The sequence below is a fragment of the Falco naumanni genome, chromosome 1 (genome assembly GCF_017639655.2).
Source record: "Falco naumanni isolate bFalNau1 chromosome 1, bFalNau1.pat, whole genome shotgun sequence".
Lineage (NCBI taxonomy): Eukaryota > Metazoa > Chordata > Aves > Falconiformes > Falconidae > Falco > Falco naumanni.
In genome coordinates this window covers 109,852,122-109,877,408 of record NC_054054.1, presented here as the reverse complement: position 1 = coordinate 109,877,408, position 25,287 = coordinate 109,852,122, and the positions used below count along the sequence as shown (strand labels likewise).

Here is a 25,287-nt window from a genome sequence, read left to right as displayed (position 1 = left end):
GAAGGGGCACGGGGGGGGGTTGCTGAGGGGCTTCAGCCCCGACCCGTGGTGAGGTGGTTCTGTGCGACTTGTTTCATTTTATTGTTTTTTTTTGTTGTTTCGCTGTTTGGGCTTTTCTTCAGCTCATGACTCAAGGTATGATTTAAGGTGCTGAGACTGGCAGCTCTGAAGGAAAACCCACCTTGTTTCTCTCCCACCTGCGGTGCTGGGCAGCACAGCACGCGTGCCCAGGGCACGGCGGTGGCACAGGTAGCTGTAATGATGCCATAGCACATGCAGGACTTCAGCCCTGGCTCCCTGAGACCCTGGAGCAGCTGGCCAAGCTGGTGAGGGTGCCGGGAAGGTCCCTGCTCCCACAGGATCGCGTGGGGCACGGGTCATCTGCTCTGCAGCACCCAATGGTGTGCCGTGCCGGGCAGCAAACAGCCAGCCCTCCTCCTAGTGGTACATAATAATGTACATAATAATGTACATAAAGATAAAGGCGTTTAATATACCTTGAGGGATGGTGAGGGTGACCAGTGTCCTTAAACACGAGGGGTTCTGCCAGGAGGCAGAGGCTGTTCATCAGGGTGGACTTTAATGTGGTTTCACACCCTGCAGATGATAGCTGGGCAGGACATGCGGACACCTTGCAGGCACCGGTGTGGCCACGAAGGGTGCCAGCTTTTGGAATGGCTCAGGGTGGGCTGTGGTGGCTCCGGAGCCGTGCTGGAGACCAGCCTGGCTGGCATCTTGCTCCCGGGGACCAGCTCCTGGGAAGGCCGGTCTCACCAGATGCAGTGCAGCTGGAAGAAAACCCAATGGTTACTCACAGACCCTCTCCCCCCGTTCTGGGCACGCTGTGAACACGCGGAGCCACATGAAGGGCAGCACTCGCAGGCGTGCGCGGTAACGCCGGAGAACGCGAAGGAGCAGGTGCGTCATGTCAGGGGCTCCGGCTTTGGTGTTGCTGTTAATGACTCCGCTGAAATTCTCCGTTGAAAAAAAGAGGGTTCAGCCATTCTCCTGGGCTCCTGCAGCCTGGGAAGGGCGATAGCACCACAGCAGTATTTCTGGCAGGCTTCAGCTGGGACCAGAGCAATTGGAAATTGTTATTATAATTTTTTTTTTTTAGAGAATATATAAAGATATTCCTGCAGGAAAAAATAAAAAGACAAGTAGTAAATGAAGAATAGAAGTGGAGGTTGTGACAAGTAATAATCCCCCCTTCAACACAGCATTGCTGAGTTTGGTTATGTTACGTACCCTGTACATACCTCACTCCTGCTGCTGCTGCCTTTTAATTGCCATAACGGACTTTATCTGCTCTTAAAATGTGGGGTTATTTTAGTTTGAGATGTGGCCTACTGAGGTTTAGAGCTACAGGGGATTATAGAGGGTCTGTCACTTGTGATAGCGTTTTAAGTGATATTGCTGGTTTTCTTGACCCAAATCTGCTATTTACTGGCTTTACGCTTTAATGCTGATGGCTTTACTTCTTTAATGCTGATGAACTTGGTATTTCTCTTCAGATTTATTATTTGCACACTTGGTTTTATTTGATTATCACTGAAAGACTTCATTTTTCCCGTAGTCTTGGGGTTTCCCTCTCGTTTGTCTATTAATTCAATTTTAGCATAATTCTGTCTTTGCTCGTCAGGCGCACTCAGCCACTTTAATTAGGTTAATCTCCTACCAATCTTATGAAACCCTGAATTTTATTTAGAAGTTTTTTTATTTGTTTGCTTTATGACTTGCGGCCAAGCAGTTTCCTCGGCGGGTGCTGGTAGTAGCTTTACGTGCTGCCTCAGCAGCTGTGGCGCAGGGATCGCCTGCGGCCAAAGGGCCGGGGTCCCGCCGGGGGGCTGCACCCTGCTTGTCCTTGCCGAGAGCAAGGCTGTAGGATCTCTGTAGCAAGATGGCTATGGCGAGAATCTTGAGTTTATTCTCAGCTAAAGATTTCTTAAATTTATATATAAGATTTCTTGTATATATATATATATGTGATTTCTTCTCTATATAGATATGATTTCTTAAATCTATATAAGGAATATATATAATAAATATTTTTCTTATAGTTCTATAAAAAAATAAGAAATATATAAGAATTTCTTATATATATATACATGTCGCTCCCGTTACTAAACTAGCTTTTTTTCAGTCCATTTAAAACTTGAAAAAAACCCTTTTGTCAGATCCTACATTTGAAGTTAATTTTTTTGGCGCGTCACTTAAGTCTTCTACTGAAAGAATATCCATGGAAAGGTTCTTTTGTTCTTTAACCCATCTATTCTAGGAAACATCTTACAGCTGACCTGAGAAATAGTGGTGCCCAAATAACTTACAAAGCCTGATGTGATGCTTTACATGGTCTGCTCTGCTCCTGCACGTTCCCACCCCAGGAGGGGGGCTGGGTACTGGGGGGGGCTGGGTCCCCATGTGCACCTTTGGTAGCCGGGTGGGAAACGACCAGCGGGGCTCTGGGTGGAGAAGGTTTACATCTCTTGTGCTAGATCTTTTGGTTGTTACTGGTTTATGCAAGTCGAAGGCAGTGGATTTTGGTAACGTTTAGCTAGAATAAATCCCAGCTTTGGCCATTCCATAAGGAACAATTTGTCTGAGCTCACACTGAAGCTTTTCCTAGGATTTTCCAGCCTTTTTTTGGTTTGTTTTTTTTCCCTCCTCTTTTCCCCCCCACATTGTGCAGATTGCCAAGACAAATGTGTGGGCCTGGGAGGCTGCTCCCCCGGCTGGGGCTGGGGCTGGGGTGGGCTGGACAGACCCCTTCCCACACCGGGGCACAGCCACAGCCCTGCCCCGGGTGGCTCTGCCAGGTGCATCGTTCCCTGCGGGTGACCGAAAATAAATTGGGTGAGGTTTAGGTAATTTTAGAGCTCGTGTTTTAGGTGCTGTGGAGGTTGTTTGCGCACAGTGTTTTATTTGGTTGGACTTGATGATCCGAAGGGGTTTTTCCCAGCTAGATGATTCTATGATTTTAGCGGTTTGCGTTGGGGGGATGCAGCCCTGCGGGGGATGCAGGAGGGCAGCGCTCCCGGCGCAGTGGCACTGCACTCCCGTCACCCCTCTGGGGCAGCTCCTGCGCCAATGCGTGGCATCCCTGGCCCATCCACCATAAAGTTAGCTTTGGGTGGCTTGTGCCATCAAATGCTCTAAATGTCGGTTGAGATGGACTGCCCCAGTGGCTGCCGCGCTGGAGGAGCCTCCTTGGTTAACGTGCTCTTTTTGGCGTGCGGGGGACCGAATTGTCGGGTTTTTGTTCTGGTCCTTCGCACCCCAGCTCGGTGTCCTGGTGCGGGACAGGGGCCAGCCTCAGCTTAAAGGCTTTTTGACTTTGAAAGAATAGAAGGAAGGAAGAAAGAAGCAGAAAATACATTAAAATGAGAGATTTTATATTAGTTATGTGATCCCCTGGGAGCAACCATAAAATTATGTGGCTTTTTCGTAGCCATTTACTATTCAATATAAAAAGGGTAGTTGCCATAACAACCACTGCATCATATGACATTCGATACCTTGGCGAAACAGGGAGTGCTCTTAAATCAACTCCCCAAATTTCATATGAAAGTAAATACATTTTACTGGTGATTTCAAGGCAGGTTTGCACCGCGACGAGCGATGCGGTACCATTACCCCGCTAAGCTCTGGCCTCTGGGCCCAATCCTGCAAACTGGCAAATGTCTTCAAGCCCTGAAGCCGACATTACTCAGCAGCGTGTGAGATTAGATGCTAAAGGAGTATGTTTTCCTAAGTGAAATTAAATGGAAGGAGCAAATGACACCAGGTTTTTTTTGACATTTGTTGCTGACTGGGGAATGCCAAAAAAATAGAGAAGTTGAGCTACATTACAGCTTAAGTTCCAGCTGCCAACTGTGTGATCAGCACAAAGGAGGGAGATGGGGGGGTGGGGGGTAAAAAAAAAATAAATATGTTTTTGTAAGCTCACATTTGACTTTGGAGTCGGTCTCTGGCGCAATCTGGTCTGCACGTGTGATGTTGAGGGGGTAGGAGTGACATCACCTTCGAGAGCTGCTTTGGCTCCCCTCTGGCCAGCAATAAGGCGGCGAGGTGGGGGGGGTTGCGGCAGGGGGAGGCACCCCTGCCTGCCCGGGCTGTGCGCCACGGTGACCGCCTTGGAGGGCAGGAGATGTAAAATGCTTCCGAGGTGCCAGAGGAGCTGTTTGGGTCCCGGCAGGCGCAGCCCCCTGAGGGTCCCTGCCGCCGGGTCCCTGCAGCAGCAGAAGTGGTGCCTCACAGCCTTGTGTGCCACCCCCAGTGATGCTCTTGGGGATGAAGCGGCCATTACCCACCTGGGTATGTTTTACCAGCCATTTTGTTATTGAAAATGTGTATTTTCCAGGCAGGGTGTGTGCTTGGGTGGCGGTGGTGGGAGATGGCATCCCCACCGGTGCCTGTGTTGGGATGTTGAGCGAAAATCCACTTCCTAAATTTGGGGATGTCCATATAATTTGAGGATTCTAGTTGGGATGTGTTTGATTACCTTTTGTTGATTTTGTTGTTTGTTTGTTTGGTCTTTTTTTAAATACAGAAAAAAAAGTATTGATTAGACTCCTAAATATGCTGCCATTCCATGTAAGCCGAGCTGTTTCTTTTGTAGGCAAACTGACAAGATCACCAAGTTGCAGGGAGAGGCTTTCAGTTACTGAGCCAGTGTGCTCAGTGCTGCCCAGGAAACACTGTTTTCCAGTTTCCCTTACTAGTTTTGTGTCCTTGTCCTTTTATCACGTTAAAATTCCCCTCTAACCAATACACCAGTAACTATTTTCAGTGGCAAGACGAGGCAAACTGTTTCTTTTTTAGCAGCTCACCTGTTTCAAACTACTTACATTTTGTAGCGAAAACAATTTAAAAATGTGCGTGACAGTGTTTGACCCTGACTTCATCTCCCTGTAGCGTTGCAATGAAAAAGGTAAGTGCAGGAAAATATATAATTATCATTTTACCATCATCTTTGAGGCTGGGAGCTGCTGCATCACCTTCTGTCCTGCTTGGTGCTGCCACTGGAGCCCTGCCTGCCCAGCACTGCCCAGCAGCAGCTGTGCTTTGCCCTGTCAATTAAAATACTTCTCATTTTTGACACAATCCTTTAAGTTAATCTTTCCACTGACGTTCGTCATCAGAGTGGAATTTACATTTGTTTTGTGTATTTTTAGCCAGTGACCAGTTTTCCACAGTGGCCTTGGAAACTATTTAGCCTGAATCGCTGGCATTTGGCTTTGCGCAGGCGCAGCACTTTGCAGCTGCAGGCTGGGGGGCGGTTTTGCACGGTTTGTAGGGTTTCCGAACGCCCGAGGTGCACAGCAAGCACAAGTGCTGTGTTCCTGTGCAGCCACAACCTCTGTGCTCGTTTCAAACCTGCAAAGTGTTGGTTGTGAGTATGCAGAGGGTGGTCGCTGCCCCCCCTAAAAGAGGTGAGGAGTCACCTGTGCAGCTGGTGGGGAGCACAGGGAGGCATCTGAAGCACCACAACTTCCCCTTTTCACCCCCAATCTGACATGCTGACCGCCCCACCACATAGCCAATGTTTTTTTTTTTTCCTTCGTCGTATGCGAATGGACTGTTTTTATGGGGCTTTGCTTTGCTGGAAGCTGTTCCCCATCCACATCTGTGGACGCTGACTTGATGGTTAACCTCAGGGCTCTGCAGTTCTTGTGTCTGTGACTAATGTTTCACACCCAGTGATGGCTGGTAGGCTTTGATCTGGCACATCTCAAGGAGTTCTCCTTTCGTGGTCACACACTCAAAGAAATCCAGCGTTTTCCAACAGGTACTTGCACTGGGGCGTGTGGGCAAATATTCCGTTTGGTGCCAGGGACAGCAATGCCCAACCTTGTAAACGCAGGGGCTAAATTAAGGTGTTTAGGGGGTTTGTTTTCCCCCTTCCAAACATCCCACAGGTATCAAGCAGTTCACGTGAACCTCCAGGCAGGTTTGCAGTCACAACTGTATCCTTGAGTATCTGTCAAAAAAGCCTTTCCTGAAGGCTTCTATCAGGCTCCAAAAAGTAATATCCTGTTAGTTTTGGAAATTTTTTGGACTCCTTGAGTTTAAAAGACATTATTAAAAAACCCGAAGATTTTTAAAGGGGTCGTTAAAGCTCAGCGGATACTACTTTGGAGGGGGAATACAGACTATTCATCCAGAGTGTATCAAAACTTGGGCTCCTAATTTTCCCTTCGGAAATCTCAGTTTAAGGTTGTTTTCTTTGTTCTGCTGTTGACTTGCGCTGACTCTGAGGTCAAGTCACCCATCCTTGCTAGACCTGGGCAGTTCGGGGCAGGCGGTGAGGAGCTTGGCGCACCCCGGCTTCTCCTCCAGACAACGGTTATTTATCAGCTTGGCTCAACTCTTACTTATTGAAAATTAAAATGCTCCTTCTTATGAAACTCTCAGCCCTCTGGCGTTGTTCTTCTTGGCTTTGTTTTACGAGTGGCTGATACATGAAAGCAGAGAAAAGGCTCCAGCCCAAAACCTGAGCCGACCCTCTCAGATCTACACCCTGCACATCAACAGCCGCAAAGTGGTTAAGAGACTTGATGCAAAGCTGATAAAATGCCAAAAATTCCTCGTTCTCTCTCTTGGGGAGCAGGGAGGGTTGTCTGGAAAATGTCAACAATAAAAATTGCATTTAAGTGGTATATAATGCAGCCAGCTACTGTGGGCAGAGTTACGTGCAGCCAGACGAAGGGGTTTAAAGAGCACCAGCTCCATGTGCTGCCTCCCGTCCCAGCTGGAGCTCCTCAGCACGGACAGGCGTGAAATAGGGTTCCTGGGCACAAAAGCCAATCATGAAGCCAATATCTTCTGTTTCTTAGTAATTCTCATTTAAAAGTGGCTAAATACACAATTGGTGTAAACTGCTGCTGCTGTGCTGCATTGCGTGTGTCCATCTGTCCATCCATCCACCTACCTACCACCAGGTTGATGTCACCACCCGTTGTGGTCTTGGCCCTTTGCCTGTGTCTCCATTGGGGATGGGACGTGCCCTTGGCAGCCTTCAGGCACCCCGGGGTGTCAGCCTGGCTGGAGGGCCCCTCGCCTCTGGGACCAGGGGCTGGGGGGGAGCAGGCTCAGCCAGTCTGGGAGAGGGAAGAGGAGATCAGGAAGGGTTGTGCCAAGGGAACAGGGCGAAAGCAGTGCTGCTGCTTTGCCAAGTAACAGGAATAGAGGCTTTTCTTAGAACCATCCCAACTCTTAAAGAAATGCTATTTCTTAACCACCTTTTCTTCTGCAGCATGTGGGTGCTGCCCCCCTTTGTGGGGATCTGTGCTGGGGCAGCTGAGCGGGGGCTGCAGCTGGGGGGGCTGCGAGGGGTGCCCGGACCCCAGCACCCGCCCCGAGCTGCTCCACAAACAGCAGGGGAAAAAAATCTGCTCTTTTGTAGTTTTACCAGCAGATAAAAGAAAAATAGCTTGCTTTATTTTTTTTTTCCTCCTCCTGTGGTTTCTGTGATGTTTTTTTTTTTTGCCTCTGCTAAACTGTGTATTTTTCAGCTCAGTAAAGTATTTATTAGGAATCTTTACGGACCAGTCTGCTGGTGAATTATATATATTGTACAGCTTCAGCATGAGCTGGGAAAAAAAAAAAATATGACTTTTTTTCCACCCAGACTGGCTCTATCCAATAGCAATAAGAAAATGAGGGTTTACCAGGAAAGCTTTAAGTTCAGTTCTGCTTGCCAGAGCAGCAGATACCTTTTCTGTCTTGGTTCATGTGCATTTATATAATGTAATTTTCCCCTCTAATTTGAAAGCTAAGCTAAAGCTAAGCACTGGTGGGCTTTTGTGTCCTGCTAGTAAAGTCTGTCAAATAGCTATGGCTCGGGTTTTTTGTTGTTTTGTTTGGGTTTTTTTAATTGGTTTTCTTACTTTAACATCAATTGTTTTTCAGATAATTCTGAATTCAATGCATAAATACCAACCACGACTGCATATTGTGAAGGCAGACGAGAACAACGCTTTCGGGTCGAAGAACACAGCCTTCTGCACCCATGTTTTTCCGGAGACGTCCTTTATATCAGTGACCTCCTACCAGAATCACAAGGTAGGCTGCTTTTCCGCCTAAAAGTGCTTGATTTCTGTTCACGGGCTTCTGCAACTCGCAGCCCTCTGCCGCCGGCGGCTGCTAAATGATCTTCCACATTGCACAGCGATGTTGCTGCAGTGCTGTGTGTCGATGAGCAGCAGCTGTTTGCTCTGAGGGGTGTTGTGCAGCAGAAAAATCCTGCTTTAAAAGGCAAGTTTCCACCCCAGCCTTACGCTGGTGACGAGCCAGGGGATGCAGCTGAGGGGCAGTGTGGGCATCGCTGGGTAACAATATCTTGGCAAACCCCATGAGTCCAGACCCTAATGAATCGGCGTGCTCATAAACGCTGAGATGTCATTCAAAGCAGCAAGCAAATCTAATAATGACTAGTAAAGCTTGCTCATAAATCTACAGTGAAAAGTAATTATAGTATGTGTATTTAGTGAGACATACGAGGAATGTAACCATAAAAACACAGCTAAGAGCCTGCTCTGTGGTTAGCACATGAAGGCAGGAGGGGGGTTGGGTTTGTTTTTGGGGGGAATATGAAGTACAAAGGGCTTGGTTCTGCACCGCAGGGGTGTTACAGATACCCACGTTCTGCAGGGTTGGCTGCTCTCCTGTTTTTGAGCGTGTTGGTCGTGGCAGCGGGTAGTGTTCCTTCTGAGGATTTGCCAACCCAGGTGACGAGCAGGATGGACAGTGGTGTGACAGTGAATTGTCACCTCCCTGTGACAGTGGGTGTGCTGTCAGCCGGGCAGGGAGCGGGCAGGGTGCCGGGCAGGGTGGCAGCGTGCTGCTCCCAGTGCCTGCCTGGGCATGGGCTCCTGCTGCCCTGCACGGCTCCTGGTGGCACGCTCTGCCTGCAGGGCTGTACCAGCTGGGGGTTTTAAAGTGCAGCAGGATTCATAAATAAAGGGGCAGAGTGAAGCAGCACTGCTGGAGCCCTCCTGTCACCCGAAACGCGGAATCTGCCATGTGTGAATGTATCAGCTCCTTTTCTACACAGCCATAGGAAAGTACTGCAGGAACAGGAACACATGTGAAATTCTTCCTGCCCAATAATCTGACCAGACCTTTTCCTCCCAAGCAGGGTGACTATACACCCTTTGATGCTGGAAGCATAGAGCCCTTGCAAGATTTTGCAATTAGTGAGCCAGTTAAAAGGCTCAGAGCAGGAGCATGGATGTGTGTGTTATGGTAAGATGGGGAAAAGAACCCAGACGTCCCTACTTGGATAGTGAAGTGAATCCTGTTTGAAAAGTTGTAGCTGTTGGTGTAAAATGACCAGTTGCCCAAACATGGTTAACCAAAAAGGCTCTAAAGAGCTTATTTAATACCTACTTAAAATGTCTTGTATGTCAATAGTGCCTTTCATCCCTAAGGTTCTCAAAGTGCTTCCTAAAGTTAATACTTCCACTGTCATTGCTGTACAACTGCTGCTGGGGGGAGGCTGGGAGCTGGGTGGCAGCGCAGGGTGGATGTGACAGATTTAAGGAAAATGCCCCAGACGAGCCCTAATCCTTCTGCGAAGATCCTGCGAGGAGATGGTCTTGCTTATCCTCCTAGGCATGAGCAACTGAAAACCTGCTCTGGGTGTCTTTTAGAAGAAACAAACTACCAAACCATTTTTAGCTCAGAAATACCCTGTTAGCAAGAAGTGTCCTTGTGAATAATCATCTTTTTAAACAAAAAAATGAGAGTCTTGGTCATGGAGCTGCTTGTGGGCCCCCAGAGATAGAAAACTGATGATGGGGGCTACCCTGAGCACAATCAGTGAGGAAGGTGCAGGTGTTTACCCCAAACTCCCTCCCAAGTTGAATGAAGCCAGGCGAAGGTGACAACGAGGGACTGAAGCCCTGATTCTGCTTGGGTTAGAGGAAAACCACAGTCACTAAAATAAAAAAATTAAATTAAGATGTACAAACCTGCTGTCAGGCTGTGGGTTAGGAAGGGCCCTGTGTTTCTTGTGGTTCATCAGCTGATGGGCAGCAGCCACTGTGGGATGTGGGAGCAGAGAGGAAAAGCTCTGGCCCTCAGGGCTGCTTAAATTTGGATGTCACCACCTTCCTTCTCCATCACAGATACTGGTGAGCTGTTTTCTCAGGAGTTTTTTGGTAAGGGGTATTTTTCAACTTCGTTAAAAGTGTAGTTGTTAGTTATAGCAACACTGGTGCCGAATGGTGCGAACGCAGACCTTGCTTGTCATCCTGGCCGCTGGAATGGGGCGCAGGCTGGTGCCAGCCCGGCAGCGGGAGCAGGGCTGCGCTGCCTCGGGCAGAGCGGGGACCCGAGGGCAGCGGGTCCGCAAGGAGGTATGTGTCCTCACCCCCACTGCTGTCCTGCCATGCTGTCACCTCACCTGCTCCTGGGAAAGGGCTTTTCACTGACAATTGGATGCCCGGGGAGATGGTCCCACCCGCTGGCATCCCTTAGTGGGGAGGGACAGCCATGAGAGCTGGTTCTGGCCTGTTCTGGCCATAACACGTGTTAGACCTGTCTGTGACCTCCCTGTCAAAGCGCCCGGGCGTGTGGCCCTGCAGACACAAGTCCATCTCTTTGGGAGACAGACAAGGGATACTTGCAGGAGCTCCTGTGTCCCTACCAATGTTCTGGTGCTGTTCTTCCATTTTCCAGCTCCTGAAACCCTCTCAGGTGATCTCGTTTGCTGGCTGTTTGCCTTAGAAAATCCTTTGTTAAAAGAGGTGGTTCTTATTTCTCACTGAACAGCCAAGCACCTCTTCCCACATTCCTGGCCACGGTGTGGCTTTGGTTTGTACCTGCCTTGCAGAGGGAAGGGACAAGGGGGCAGGATTGGTGAGGGAGAGCGATATTTGCTGTAAGCTGTGAGACAGACTAACGACTATTTTAAAATGAAATTTCACATGTGATTGTTTTAATAGAATTTTCATGAATTGGCAGGTCTTTCACGGTTCCCTTACAAAAGGTGAGCTCCAGCAAAATTAAGTCTAGTTAAGTGAATTCTAAGGCATTTTGACCCTTTTAATGCACCGTAACTCTGGGGGAGAAAGGCATCTCTTGCCAAAACACAGCAGCTTTCTCTTGCCCAGAGATAAAGCGCTATTTGAGTTATGGTTCTTTTCACAGAGGAAAAATGACTGAATGACAGACAGAAAGATATAGAAAATTGTTGTGGGAATGCGGGAGAGCCACTCCATAAGGAACAGGGCTCTCTAACACAGAAAGAGGAAACCTTTTAAATCCGACATACAGTCTCGCTAACAAGAGCCCAGAATGAGAACACAGGAGCCAGAATAAGACCCAGACTGAACGAAAATCTTATAGTTGATGATTTTGTCCCCTTTAAAAGCTGCTTCCACAAGCTCTAGCGCTGAGCTTCCCAGCTCAGTCTCAGCGCAGAATGCAGAGACACTGTCTTTAAATGCCTGAAACCAGTGGTCTCTGCCTTTCATGGGGTGTCACATAGGACGGGGCACCACGAGTCCTACAGCCACAGACCTGCGGCTGCACCTTTTGGGCTGAGCCGCTGTCACACGCTTGATGCTCGGTGTCCTACTTTTAAAGATCACCCAGCTGAAAATCGAAAACAACCCCTTCGCCAAGGGATTCCGGGGGAGCGACGACAGCGACCTGCGCGTGGCACGGCTGCAGAGGTAGGAGGGACGGTGTTGGGGCGGGGAGGTGTGGCAGCAGGGGCGCGCTCCCACCCGCATTGTTGGGGCTGGGGAGCTGCTGAAGCGGGCACGCTCGTGCACACGTGTGTGCTGACCCCAGGCAGCGCCTACAGGCAGGCGGTGGGTGACACGCGGCCAGAAGCACAGGTGTGTCCTGGGCAGAGATGCAGAAATAGGCTTTCATTCTTGGGCTGCTGCTGATGCGCTGCACCTTGTTGGGAAAGGGGTTAAAATACCTTGGGGGGCATCACGTTTCTTGTGCTTGAGGGCATTGGGGCTCTTCATGCCATTTAGGAGCTGCAAAGCTCTTCCTGTAGTTCGGTGACTGCTCAGTGTGTTGCCGTAATGCTTGCCCACACCCAGCAGCATGTGATGAGCATGAGTTCATCACGTTTGGCAAAGGGTGGTGAAGTCATCGGATGGAGATGCTCTAGAGAAGCCAAACTAATATTTCATCTTTCTGTTAATGCTGATGGCTAACTGGTAATATTTTTCTCACCTCTTTTAGCAAAGAATATCCAGTAATTTCCAAAAGCATCATGAGGCAGAGGTTGGTGTCCAGTCACGGCCAGCTTTCAACAAAGCCAGATGTTAACCCACTTCATGGGAATCACCAGACCCTTCAACATTATCAGTATGAGAACGGTGCTCACATGCAATTTGCGGCTTCAGATACTCAAGATCTGCCACTCAACACCTTCACAGCGCAGAGGGATTCAGGGCTCTTCTATCATTGCCTAAAAAGAAGAGGTAACTCGCGTTTACAGCTAGAAAAATATGATGGCAAATAAACCTAAGAGTGCTGCACTGAAAGCTCACTGCTAATTCCAATTCATTTTGCATCAGTCTCTTAGCTGTTGCTTTTCAAGGATACTGATATGATCAAACGGTTTTGGAGGGTCAGGGTCCAAGAGCTGGGTTTTGGGGCAGTTATTAGTGCTTTTGTCCCATAAAAAGCAAATTGAGACCCGGAGTTAGAGCCGAAAAAAATAATCAGAATGCATCACTTAGACGGCATGAAGCTATACTGGAAAATTATCCATTGTTAGGATCAGCTAAATTAATAATTGTTTGGAGGAGGCCTGATCTGTCCTGAGATGCTTTGACACTGCTATTAGCATTAATATTAGCATGAAGTTATATGCATCCAGCACTTTTCCAGGATGAAGCCATTAAGCAATTCTCTCGATGCCTGCAGATTATGGGGCTGTGGTAGCTGGGTGTAAGCATCCCTTCCCTCTTCTCCACTAGTCCTCAAGTCTAAGTGAGCTGTAACTACATTCTTTTCCTTTTAGTCCTGCATCAGATGAGATCATGATATGTTTTAAGTTAAATGGAAAAATTTTGCACAGAAAAAAAATATCCTTCTATTTGCATGTCTCATTGACCACTAATTTATTTAAGCTGTGAGAATCCTCTGATCGTGGTCTAATGAAGAATCTAACAGCACCAGTAATGAGGACCTGCAAGCCAAATGTGTAATTTTAGCAGATGTTTAATCTGCAGATGAGTTCACTAATTTATCTGGAGACTATTCCTTGCAAGTAGCAGAAAGCTGGGGGTAAACACGGCCGCAGTGGTGATGGGTAGGAGAGGGGCTGCAGCTCCTCTGCGTAAAGCTGAGGGGGAGGGCTGATGGCTGGGAAGGGGCGCCTTTATCTGGAAATATTTCTGCAGCTTTCAGTGTGAATATCTGGGAAATGTATAGTCATTTTTGTAACGACAGGAAGGCAGGCGGCGATAAGACCCTTTAAGGGACTTCTTGAATTTGTCAGGAGTAACACTGCGGGAGTGTCAGGGCCCCCGTTATCTGGATGAAGGTGCAGTAATCTCCGATGTGAGGCTGGTAGCCCGAGTCACTCACTTAACCTGACAAATGTCACCAGAACGCTTTGAGGCTGAGGGGATTAGCCTGACATTTGCAACATGATGTCTTTTTGATGTTGTACATTGTCTTTCCGAGCTAAAATGGTTTAACTGGATTAATCTGAAAAAGAGAACCAGTTGTCGTGCGACAGTCACGGATCGCATGCTGGGCTTTGGCGGGGACTCCGTAATGCCCCGGGCTCTTAGCAGATGGCTGTGACAGGCTCTGGGAGCCCCTGACAATGCCCTTTTCTTGTTTGCAGAAAGTGCTCGGCACCTGGACCTGCCCTGCAAGCGCTCCTACCTGGAAGCCTCCTCTTCCGTAGGGGACGATCACTATTTCCGTTCCCCGCCGCCCTACGACCAGCAGATGCTGAGCCCGTCCTACTGCAGTGAGGTGGCACCGAGGGACGCCTGCATGTACTCTGGGTCGGGGGCTGAAATTGCTGGTGTCTCAACGGTCGATGACTTGCCGCCCCCGCCTCCCCCCTTGAGCTGCAATATGTGGACTTCTGTCGCACCTTACACCAGCTACAGCGTTCAGACAATGGAAACTGTCCCTTACCAGCCTTTCCCTGCTCATTTCACTGCCGCCACCATGATGCCGCGGCTCCCGTCCATCACGGGTCAAGGCTCACAGCCACCAGGTAACAGCCACTTCAGTGTCTACAACCAGCTGTCCCAGTCTCAGGTTCGGGAGCGCGTTCCTTCTTCATCTTTCCCGAGGGAAAGGGTGCACCCGTCTGTGTGCGAGAGAAAACCCCCCTCTCCGCACCTAAACGCGGCGAATGAGTTCCTGTACTCACAAAGCTTCTCCCTGTCGAGGGAGTCGTCGCTGCAGTATCATTCAGGGATGGGGACTGTGGAGAACTGGACTGATGGGTGACTCTGACGGCCAAGCGATGCCACAGCCAACGTTACTGCTCCGGGACTGTTCGATCAGTGTTGATACCTGTGGGTAACTTGCACTTCGGTGAGACAAATGTGCATTTCCAGAGGGATTTGTGTGGGTGAAGAGCTTGTATCTTCAGGCACACAGAGCATTCCATCTCCTGTCTCAGTGGGCTGGATTCATCAGTCTCTGACTGACTCCTGAGTAAATTAATTCTCACATCGTCATTACTGATCCAGTAGAAACCATCTTCTTGACTAATGAGTGAAGTAGCTAGTCATTTTCTTTTGCTTATAACATTAAACATCCATGAGCAAATTTTGGCTATTGGAAAAATACGAGCTTCACTTTTATGGTACTTGGTCCATGAAGTCACAGTATCCCACCACTCCAAGGAAAAAGTGATCTGGTCAGTTGCATAGTTCAAGGACTGCTGTGGCAGCGCTGCTTTAGCTCTTTTTGCCTGTAGAAATTACTTCTTCCCCTGGAAGTGACGGAGCCGTAGGAACGCAGGGGCCAGCAGGGAGGCTCGGCAGGGGGTCAGGGAGCTGCGGTGCCGCTCCGGTATCTCCCTGGCACAGCGCAGGGTTCGTGCCATGGCGCGGAGAAGAGAAGGCACCGATGCACAAATGTCTCTTCTTCCCCCCACAGCACCATCGTTCGTGGCTGTGGGAAATGAAGAAGTGAAATGATACGCCCGAGGCCAAACAGCAAATTAATTGCAGCGTTAGGAACAGACCCAGTGTCTTCAGACTCCCATCCGTTGATTGAATCACACTTGCTTATTGCAATATATTTATGAAGTTTAAGCTTAAAAGTCGCTAATACTTTCCAGAAATGATTTTTGTATTTGCTGGTCCTTGATTTCTTTCGTATTCAGCTGAAACGTGCCTTTTGTGCTATGTTTTTTTCTTTCGCAGCTAACTCGGAAAGTTGTTTTCAGCATAAAGGAGGCATAGAGGAGTATTTTCTTAATTGTGGGGTGGGGTGGGAAGAGGTCCCATTACCTGTCAGGCTTTACAGTGTACAAATATTTGTAGAACAGGTAAAAATCTGTAACCAGTGTATACATTGCTACTATTGTTTACTGTGGAAGTATCTTGAACTGACTCCTTCAGCACCGGCTTTGCCTACCGGGGTGTCCCTGCGAGGTGCGGGGGGCTCACTCAGCCGACAGCCCAGGTGAGAAGCAGCCTCGCCTGGGAAAGCAAACTGCGCTCTTTTTGGAACAAAACTCCCATTGCCTTCATCCTGAGCTGGGCTGTGTCCTCCTCCGGGCTGCAGTGTGTCCGTCCCACTGAGCTCCCAAGTGACACTGCCCCAAGGGATGCCACGCAGAGGTGATGCTGGGAGCCTGGTTCTGCTACAGAGCACGGTATGGAAGGTTAGTCATGCACAGCAGGGTTTTTTTCCCCCCTCCCTGCTTCCCAAACAGGCAAAGGCAAAAAGCTGAAATACCAATTTGGAAGTCGAGAGGTGCTTCTGCGTTTTGGTGAATCCATCCCAAGGAAGAGGTGCTGATGGATGAGGGCAGCTGCTTGCAGTGAGACAAAGCGGAGGTCACGTTCCAACAGGACAATCTCATACCCCCCTTCAGCAGACTACGTGTGTGACTGGTGTGGATTTTGTCATCAGGTTTTGGAAATCACTACAATTTTTGCATGCTGAATAGCTATTTATATACATATATATTATATATATATATATATATAAAATTATATATATATCACAAATGCAGGCCACGTGTCCAATTCAGCTTTGCTTTTTACGAATGAAATACTTAATAAAAATGAATGTTGCAAGGTTTTTTTGGAAAGACATCTATTTAAGATTTTTTTTTTATTACACACCTTTGATGTAAAAACTAAGAATTGGTTAGATAAAAAAAACATATATGCTACAGATAAATCTTTATTAGAAACCACATTAGATAAAGGTGGTATGGAATTTTGAAATGTTTGTTACATAGCATGGACATTTTATTTTACATATCAGAACATAAAGTCATTTTACTACTATATGCTGTCTCTGGGTGCATTTCAATAATTAGTATAAAAATGTTCTGCGGTGAATTACTGGATGCCTGGTCTCTCTTCTGTCTCCTACTGTGTGAGTACACCAACCTCACAGTTTCCCAGGGTGCACACTTGGCCCCTTTTTTTTTATCGTCCCAAAGCTACATCGTCAAATTTTAACTGCCCATGGCAAGAAGAAGGGGTTTTGATTTGTTCACGACATCTTTTGTTTCTTTGTTTTAATGGACACACCAACTGATCAGAACAGCCCATGCACTGCTAGGCTAAGGTACAGGCAGGCGCAGGACTGATAACGAGCGCACTCAAATGATGCTCCTGTACTGACGTGCGGCTCAGTTACAATGGTGATGGGGAAGAATTAAGGGGTGGAGGCAGGGAGAGAGTTCTGAGGGTGTCACTGCCCATAAGTTGAAATGCTCAGTTCATTTCTCACAGTGACACTGAATCAACACTAAACAAGACAAATGCTGCCACTATAACCTAAAAAGTAATGGGATCAGCAGCCCAGAGTCCAAATGACAAGCTAGGCTGGAGCTTTTGCCTGTTTTACAAATATGATTAACTGAATAATGATGTCATCATTAATGAATAATCATTGCTTCTATTTTTAACCATTTTTCAGCTACCTTCTGCTCATCAGTGCGATATTTATGATTTAAGGCAGTTTAAAAAAGTAACTCCTACAAGAAATGTTCCAGCAGCTTTAGTTAATGCAGGGGATGTAGAGGAGACTTGAACACGTAATTAATGCAGGGCTTAACTGTGAGCACACAGCCGTGTCGGGGGGCAGCTGAGGCGCAGTCTCTAACCAGCCACCGGAGCAGAGCACGTGTCCTCCGCAACCCTGTGGCAAAGCACAAGCTTTTGGTTGTAAAAATAGTACGTGATACTTGCAAGTACAGGACCTGATTGTAAAAGGCTGAGTTAGCACATAAATGTGCAAAATTTGGATATATGCTAATCTGGGCTCCTTTTATAGTCAATGGAGAGAGATCAGACATTTAGATTAAAATGGGATGAATCATTCTCTGGTGATGATTTTTTTCCACTCTGAGAGGAATCTAGCTCAGCCACTTAGGCTAGATTTCTCATTTCTATATGGCTAAAGTTAAGTTGGTGGGATCCCCCTTCTACGTGACATCGATAAAAGAATTTAGACAGCATTAAACAGCGGTCAGCTTACAAACCACATTTGACCCAGGCACAGATCCGTAGCTAGCACAACCCCAAGGCACATTCTAGTTGTATTCATTTATGGAATAGAAATGGGTCATTCTTTTTCAGTTTGATTTCCCTCCCACCCCACCCCCCATTGCAAAATTTCTGGCCTGTGCATGTATCCAACGCCAAGAGCAAGTTCAAGGGCAAGGCAGGCGGCACTGCTCCGGCCACATGAGGCACCCAGGTTCCAGTTAATTCCTCGTGCGTTTCACGGCTGGGCAGGTTCGGCAGCTGCTGAGTGTGCGACTCCCGGCGGAGCAGCATCGGTCCCAGTGGTGCCTGCCTGGCAGGGTGCTGCGCGGCTGCAGCCATTCGGAACCAGAGAGCGCAGCAAGAGCGAAGTATCCTTGAGGAGTTGGGCTATTTGTTTTTCAAATCAGAAACACTAAACTGTGGACATCAGTTAAAAAAAATCCCAACAACCTGCACAGCATTAAAATAGATCAAGTATGCTTACTGGGTCCGGCTTTGGTTTACTACAGTTTAAACAGCTTTTACTTCTCAAGAATGTCGAGTACTTCATGTGTGTGGAGGCTTTTTCAGCTCTAGCTCAGGTTAGACAGCTTGTGGCATTGCAGCAGGGAACGGCAAGCCAAGCACAGAAAAAACTAGGTCCATTTCAAATCAGATTAAGGCAAAAAATTAGCAAGCGAGGAAAACTTGGGTACACACGAGGTCTGTTTTCCATTGATGTATTCTAATCTGTACTAAAAGGCTCAGGGATTTTTTAATTCTGTTTTTCTTTAAGGTAGATGTCCAAATTTAATATTGGCACAAGCAAGCTTAATTCCACCAAGCCCAGCAGCACTTATGCCAGCACTGCGTTTGGACTTCACTCTAAATAGAACAAATATTTGTATCAGCTTGCTGAGTATGTGAGTAATATGAATATTTGCCAAAATTTAAACAAGCTAAACTTAAGTCATGCCAAAAGCCCCACCATTCAATTTGGTATCATTGGCAGCTCACAGGCTCAAGAGAGGCCTAAGTCTGGAAGAGCTGGGGTGTTTTTGGCAAACGCTAATTTTTTTTTCCCTCTCTCTCTACATTTTGGAAAATTTGTGCCGCTCTGTATTAATTTATGATGTCATTAAATAATTCTTTTTGCAGCTTGTATAGAAAGAATGTTTCTTTTGAAGATGAGAACTCCCCTGAGGATGGTTACAGTGAAAAATTCCAGGAGGAGGGAAAAAAAAAAAAAAAAGTCCTCTCTCCTTGCCAATCATGTTTCTGCAGTAGTGTCTGAAAAGCAGAAAAAAAAAAATTACAAAATTTTAATTTAAGGACCTGCTCCAAGGAGGTGCCATGCACTTGACTGTGACAAGAGGCAGCCTAAATACAATGTGATTTGAGGGTTTTTATAGCTGTGATAGTAGGTTGGAAGAGAAATCATGAGACTTGCTGGTGGAGAACATAAGAGTTTGAGCTGATTTCCTAGTCACAAAGTACAGGATCAATATTAAAAATGAACGAGAAGAAAATATTGGGAACAGTACAACAAAAGCAAAAAGCCTTGTCCAATATGAGCTGTGTTTTCATGTGAAAACACTCTCACGAGAGGAACTGCCCCTCGGGCTCTGCCTATAAAACCGTCACTGCAGGCGCTGGTGTTTAGATGGCAGCTTCACGCTAGGATTCACAGCCACTCCTTGCATCAGCGCTGCACCGTATAGACCGGCCTCTGTTGTGTTGAAATATATATATATATTTATTTTTTTTTTAAAGTGAAGTTTAATATTAAACTTGGCATGGGCTGCGCAACCCTGTTGAGAAATCGCTTGGGTAATGGCAAGGGGAGTTAATACCCTTGGAGCCTTGTGCCATGGTGCTGGGCGGTTGCGGCCGCCAAGCAAGCCCGCATACCTGCCTTCCATCAGAAGGACCGTTATTCCAGTCACGACCAGCAAACCTGCCTGTCTGACCACTTTTGAGAGTGACTTTTCAAATGTCATGGTGGATTTACGGAGGGTGTGCAGCAAGGTGCCTCGGGGCTGGAAATGGCATCCTGAGCCTGAGTCCACCTTTGGAACTGGGTCCTGAGAGAAAGAAATTAAAGAAGTTATGAATTAGTGTGAAGGGCTGATAAAATTATGATGTTAATTGAACTAACGTTAATTTCTGCCAGTTAGAAACCAGTTTAACAAAAGAAAAGCAAAACCCACTGCAATGAAAACAGGAGGAATAGCTACGACAGGTCAAAAGGCTCTTGTTCCACAGAAAAATACCGATGAGTAAGAGGTCTGAGTATTTTTCAAATGCCAGCATCTTTCATCTGCTTTTTTTTCTTGCTGTTTTCCTTATTTTTCAGCAAACGCTAATTTTTGTCTTTCAGCCATACATCGTTACAGTTTTGATGAACATTTTCAATGGGGTTGTATTTACAAACTGGAAGAAGTTTGTTGTTTTTTTTAAAAAGAGAATTAGGTGGAACGTCGACACCACAGCAATGATTTTAATGAATCTGAAAGGCAAAATTTGACAGATGTAGCTTCTAGTTAGGAGGTTTACATTGATAGCGTGGATCTGGGCCAAATTTGTGTACTAAGCCTTAGACACTGTCAGCGGGAATGGACGCATCTTTTAACAAGTATTTACTAGAGAACAACATGTACAGAGAACAATATGTGCAAAACTATTTCTCCTTAACAGCCTCTGTCTTACGTAAGGCAGACAACAATGCGTGCTGCAGTTCAGTGTTCAGCAGAGATGAAAAAGAATATTTTTGTGCCAAAATCATAAGGCTCAGTCCTATTTCTGTTGAAGTCAATAGGAAAACTTTTACAGACTTCAGCATAGCAAGACCAGCCCTCTAATCTGCTTTTCAACAAGCCCAGCTTGCAGCCTTGGCTGGGCAGTGTCGTTTAGGTATGAGGCACAGCGCATTTCAGTTTGATGGATGACACAGCCACACTCTGCAAATTATAGTTTACTCACGCCCAGTGCATCCAAGCAGCTACTGAGAGAATAATAAAATTCTGAATCTAATGCATTCTATTTTATTTAATATCAGTTGTGAATCTAATACACAAATCCAAAGCTCAAAACATAAGAAGAATAAGCCTCAAACCATTGATTATCCCCACTAAATCCAAGTACCTCACGTTAGCCTGAAACTTTAGAGCAGATTGCCCCAGACATGAGGAATCAATCACGAGACATCCTGGAAAGGTGATGAACTCGCTCTGTTCATCAGAAGTAATGTAAAACAGTCAGCGTGCAATGGATACCTAGCCTGAAAGCAAAGGTGGTGGCTACTGAGCCGCTATGTGCAGGACAAAAATGGAAGCGGGGACAGGTAATCAACTCAATTTATAGTAAAAAATAAAAGTAGCCACAATGTCTCACCTGCAATGATTAGACGTCTTCAGGTAAGGATTTGATCTAAGACTTATTTATGAGAACACCAAAGGTGACCAAAAGGAGAAAAATGCCAAGGATTTTAGCCATATAAAAATTCTGTTTTAAATGAATCTGCATGCTTCCTTCTCAAGAAACAGCCAGTTCAAAGCTGAGATAGTGTCGTCCCCCACCTCCCCTTTCCCTCCCACCATTCATCATTATGAAGGCAAGTAGACAGGTTAGAGGTAGCAAAAGCTTCCACTGGGATTTCTGTCCAGTATCACACAGAAGGACTAGATTTACACTCGGTGTTAGAGCTGAGCACATGCCTATTGCCTAGACGCTTGGACAACCCACAGCTTTTCTACGTTTCTTCCTCAGTAACGTGTAAGGAGCAAGATCTGTATGAACATCACCTGAGCATGTCAAGACTGGAAGGTGCCAACGCCAGTAGGCTGGGGAGGTGTGCTTGAAAAATCAAGGTGGCAAAACCTGTACTTCACCAGATCCAGAATACTTAGGGTGAGGTGAGTGAGGGCTGGAATACTGAGGTCCCGATGGATCCACTGGCCACCCTCCCCAGAGTGATACAGAAACTCAGGAGCGGCAGAGGCGTTACATCAAGAACCTAGGAAGAGCAATACCCCAAAGCTCTGAGAAGCCAGGGGAAATGAGGACCCAGCGCGCACACCCCACCCAGGGCATGTCCCATCAAAGCGTGACAGGGCGCTCGCAGGGTGACCGAGTGCTGCTGCTAGCTCGCCACGTGCTTTAACGCCTCCTGCACACATAGCTTGCTTCCCTCCTAACAAATGCCAAGTTAAACATGCAAAGAAGCTGCGACTAAGTCCTTGTTTAGACCAGCTACTAACAAAAATCAGCACGTGTGAAGCTAAAAAATATTACTTAGTTGTATTCCTCTTAGCTGTGGTTTCAAAGGAGAAAACAGCTTCTGCTGCGGGCCAAGGACTCCAGTGAAATTCGGGATTTACAAACGCTACTGCCCTCGGCAATGATTCAGCCCACAGCCATCAGTGAACTACTTGCTTCTTTCATGAGTAACATGAAAATAATATTCACTCACCTCTGGGAAGTAGTTAATTAAATTGTTTTCATCCTATTAACAGCAGGAAGTCAGTGGCCAGGAACTAGATACAAGGGAAACGTGAACTGGAAAACCAAAAAAGAGGAGAGAAAGGGAGAAATAATTAAAAAAATATAACCCCCCTCTTCTTGCAAAAGAGCAAAAGCTACTGGTAACGTGCAGACAAGTTGCCTGAGGACCTGACAGTGCTGGTGAATGCGCACGCTTGTGCTTACGTGCTGTGAGTAACGCAGTGGCCCCGAGCGCAGCTACACGCAGGGCAAGGTGAAGCTCTCAGTTCCGTGTGGTGGAAGCTGGGACCCCGGTTCAACATTGCGAACTTTGGCAGTGTTGGATAAGGCTATGAGCTGTGTACACCGCAACATCACCTAGCATGGGGTCAACAGCTTTAGCGTCATGGAGACAGGTTTAGGTTCTTCTCCAGGTTCACTTGCTTTAACCACTTCTGATAGTACGTAAGGAACTGTGGGTAACACAGCCGTGCTTTGCGTGCTATGAAAAACAGGCCTCTGAAAATGTGCAAAAAAGGAGAAAAGTAACTTTTATCCTATTTAAGACAGACTAAACATGCCCCTTCCTCCTGGGATCTCTTATTACTTCTTTGGTTAAGTTTCAGTTTTACAGGTACATGGGCCAGTCCTGATCATCACATTGATGCTAATACAAAAAAATATTCATATTAATTTCAAAACGACAAGGTATTCTGCTACCACATATACTGCACGACCCTTTCCTGACAGGCTAATACAGTAATAATTCCTTACTTGGCTCCAACACCATGCTCAGATGTTTCCTTGGAAATATTTTGTTCCTTTCTGTTGTTTCTTACTGCAGATTGAGATTCTTTGTGTGGCAATAGTTCCTTGAATTGGTTTTCCACCGCCTAGCTGCTTTTGTGTCTTTCCCAGTTTTCCTTTACATAGATACTAAAGTGCACCATTTCAATGAATCATGCTTTCTTCTAATAAAATATTATCTGGATTCAATGCCAAAGCCAGATTTCTGTAAAAGAGATTCAGAAGAGCAATAAGTACAGCAAAAATGATTTTTTGTTGTTCTGTGTTCCTCCCTCAATCCCGCCTCATTTTTAGGGGGTCAGGGGCTCCTCAGAAGACCAGTAGCACTAGAGGAACTGAGCAACTCATTGCATCTGTGCTATTTTATATCCTTATTCTCATCTAAGAGCTACCTTTTCTGCTGGAGTCCGTTAGCTAGGCAGGCTAGGTATTGCTGTCGTCTGCATGCTCCTGGGCAGGGCCAGCAACAGCTCGTTCAGTTCCTGGGTCGACAAAATAGCTGTCCTCTTACTGCCCTGACCTTTCCCACCCCGGTTCCTAAAGCATACTGACAGGTAGCCCAGAGGCAGCTGCAAAGGGTCAGAGCAGAGGGGAAGGAGCAGGGGGGCCCCGGGGTAAAAGACTTTTCCTGAGCCCTTCAGGCCCCAGGGCAATCGCTCTGGTTATCCCCCTCGGTGACCCAGCGCCCACCGGAGTGCTTGGCCTGGCTCCGGACAGTTGGGGTGCAGAGCAAGGCTGGCGGGGAGCCCGGAGCGGGGCAGGGCCGGTGCCCACACCTCCAGCAGGAGGTCAGGAGGGGTTCGCCAGAAGAGTAAGGCTTTGGCTTCTGCAAGTCACTGTACCTCACCGAGAGCGCTACGAAGGCACACCGTGCCAGCACATAGGCACCACCTCCAGAGCTTCAGCTATGAACAATGCCTTCTGCAAAGGAACAACTAGGAATTACCCATATAAAGTGATAATAACGGCTGTCCACACGTTTTGTTTAACAGGGTACATTTCTTTTTGTAATATTACTGGATATCACTAGAATATAAGCGAAATAAAAACTGTTCTTTTACTTACTGCTAATAACAGCCCATCATACTGTCCTTGATAGACACGTATAAAAACCCATTCAAGAAATATTTTAAAATGGCTTGCTCTACGGTAAAATACTACACTATAAATGAGATTTCTGGAGATGTTACCTAAATTAGTCTTGTTCAAATGCCTTTGTGATATTTAATCGTAATAATAAAAGTTAGAGTGCTTTTGCCTTTCCATCAGAAACTGGTCTTATATGTTTTGCTAGCCCCACTCTATACATGGTGTCATGGTGTATAATTTCATAGACAGAAAGACACTTCACTACCATAGCTCTCATTATTAAACAATATATTTTAATTGTCACCACCTTTTTCATATAGACATGGGCCAAATCTATCCTTATTGGCTTCAACTGAGCTACACAAGGGATGAATTTGGCTCAATATATATAAAAATACAGCAAGTCAAGTCATAAAAAGAAATGTTTGGGTTTCTTTTTTTATAGCAGTCAATGTTTTTTGCCATAAGAACACACATGCCTGGCCAGTAAAATCCCCTGATAAAGGACTAAAGTGTTTAAGACTTCATATGCAGAATAGCCCATGGTGTTTAATTACAATAGCAAAAGATGCCGTGTTATAAAAGCATTTCTTACCTGGAGAAGGGATCCATGCTCTCCAATGAAGCTTAATTACCCAAGACATGCTGAGATTTTCCCTCCTGGCAATAACCTCTAACACCAATAATGCTGCCATTTCTTTTGACATCTGAATAGCTGAATATTGTTAATTTTTTTCTAATTTCCTTATTTGGATTATAGCCTTCCAGTGTTTTATTTCTGATGAAAGTTTTGAACATTATAAAAGCTTCATTCCTGGGACATTCCTCTTTCTTTCTTCCACTTCTCCCCTTGGAATTCTGCTCTCTCTCAGCCCTGCTCTGGCACTCCTGCTCCCCCATCTCTTTACGCCTTCCCAGCATACTTGGCTCCAGATGTAGATTTATGCATTTCCCTTCTTGTGATTCTTTCCTGCTCCACTAGAAAGGTTTCAGCTTCATCCCAGGCCCAGAAGATCCACATTTCTGCAGCGTGAATTAAGACATTAAAGAAAACGCCAGACTGCGAGTCCCAAGCACTCCTGAGTCATTGCTTTTACAGCTCTCACACACACAGATAGACAAATCCACACATGGGGCACAGTGCAGTGACTGGAATAAGCAGTGGAGCTTACAGGGAGTCCTTCTTTTACTTGTGCAAAAAACCCATCCAACTGATATTATTTTGGGGGAAACTGAGTCT

At 46.6% G+C, this 25,287-nt stretch overlaps 1 protein-coding gene across 1 annotated transcript in view; it reads left to right on the top strand.

The window, feature by feature from the left end:
* The window catches only part of TBX4 (T-box transcription factor 4), a 35,762-nt gene extending 20,815 nt beyond the window's left edge, over positions 1 to 14,947 (top strand). The window contains exons 6-9 of the mRNA XM_040582433.1: positions 7,912 to 8,064; positions 11,593 to 11,681; positions 12,211 to 12,452; positions 13,832 to 14,947. Coding sequence (XP_040438367.1) covers positions 7,912 to 8,064; positions 11,593 to 11,681; positions 12,211 to 12,452; positions 13,832 to 14,454 — 1,107 coding nt within the window. The 3' untranslated portion in view covers positions 14,455 to 14,947. The remainder of the gene's footprint in view (positions 1 to 7,911; positions 8,065 to 11,592; positions 11,682 to 12,210; positions 12,453 to 13,831) is intronic.
* The last annotated feature ends 10,340 nt before the right edge of the window (positions 14,948 to 25,287 follow it).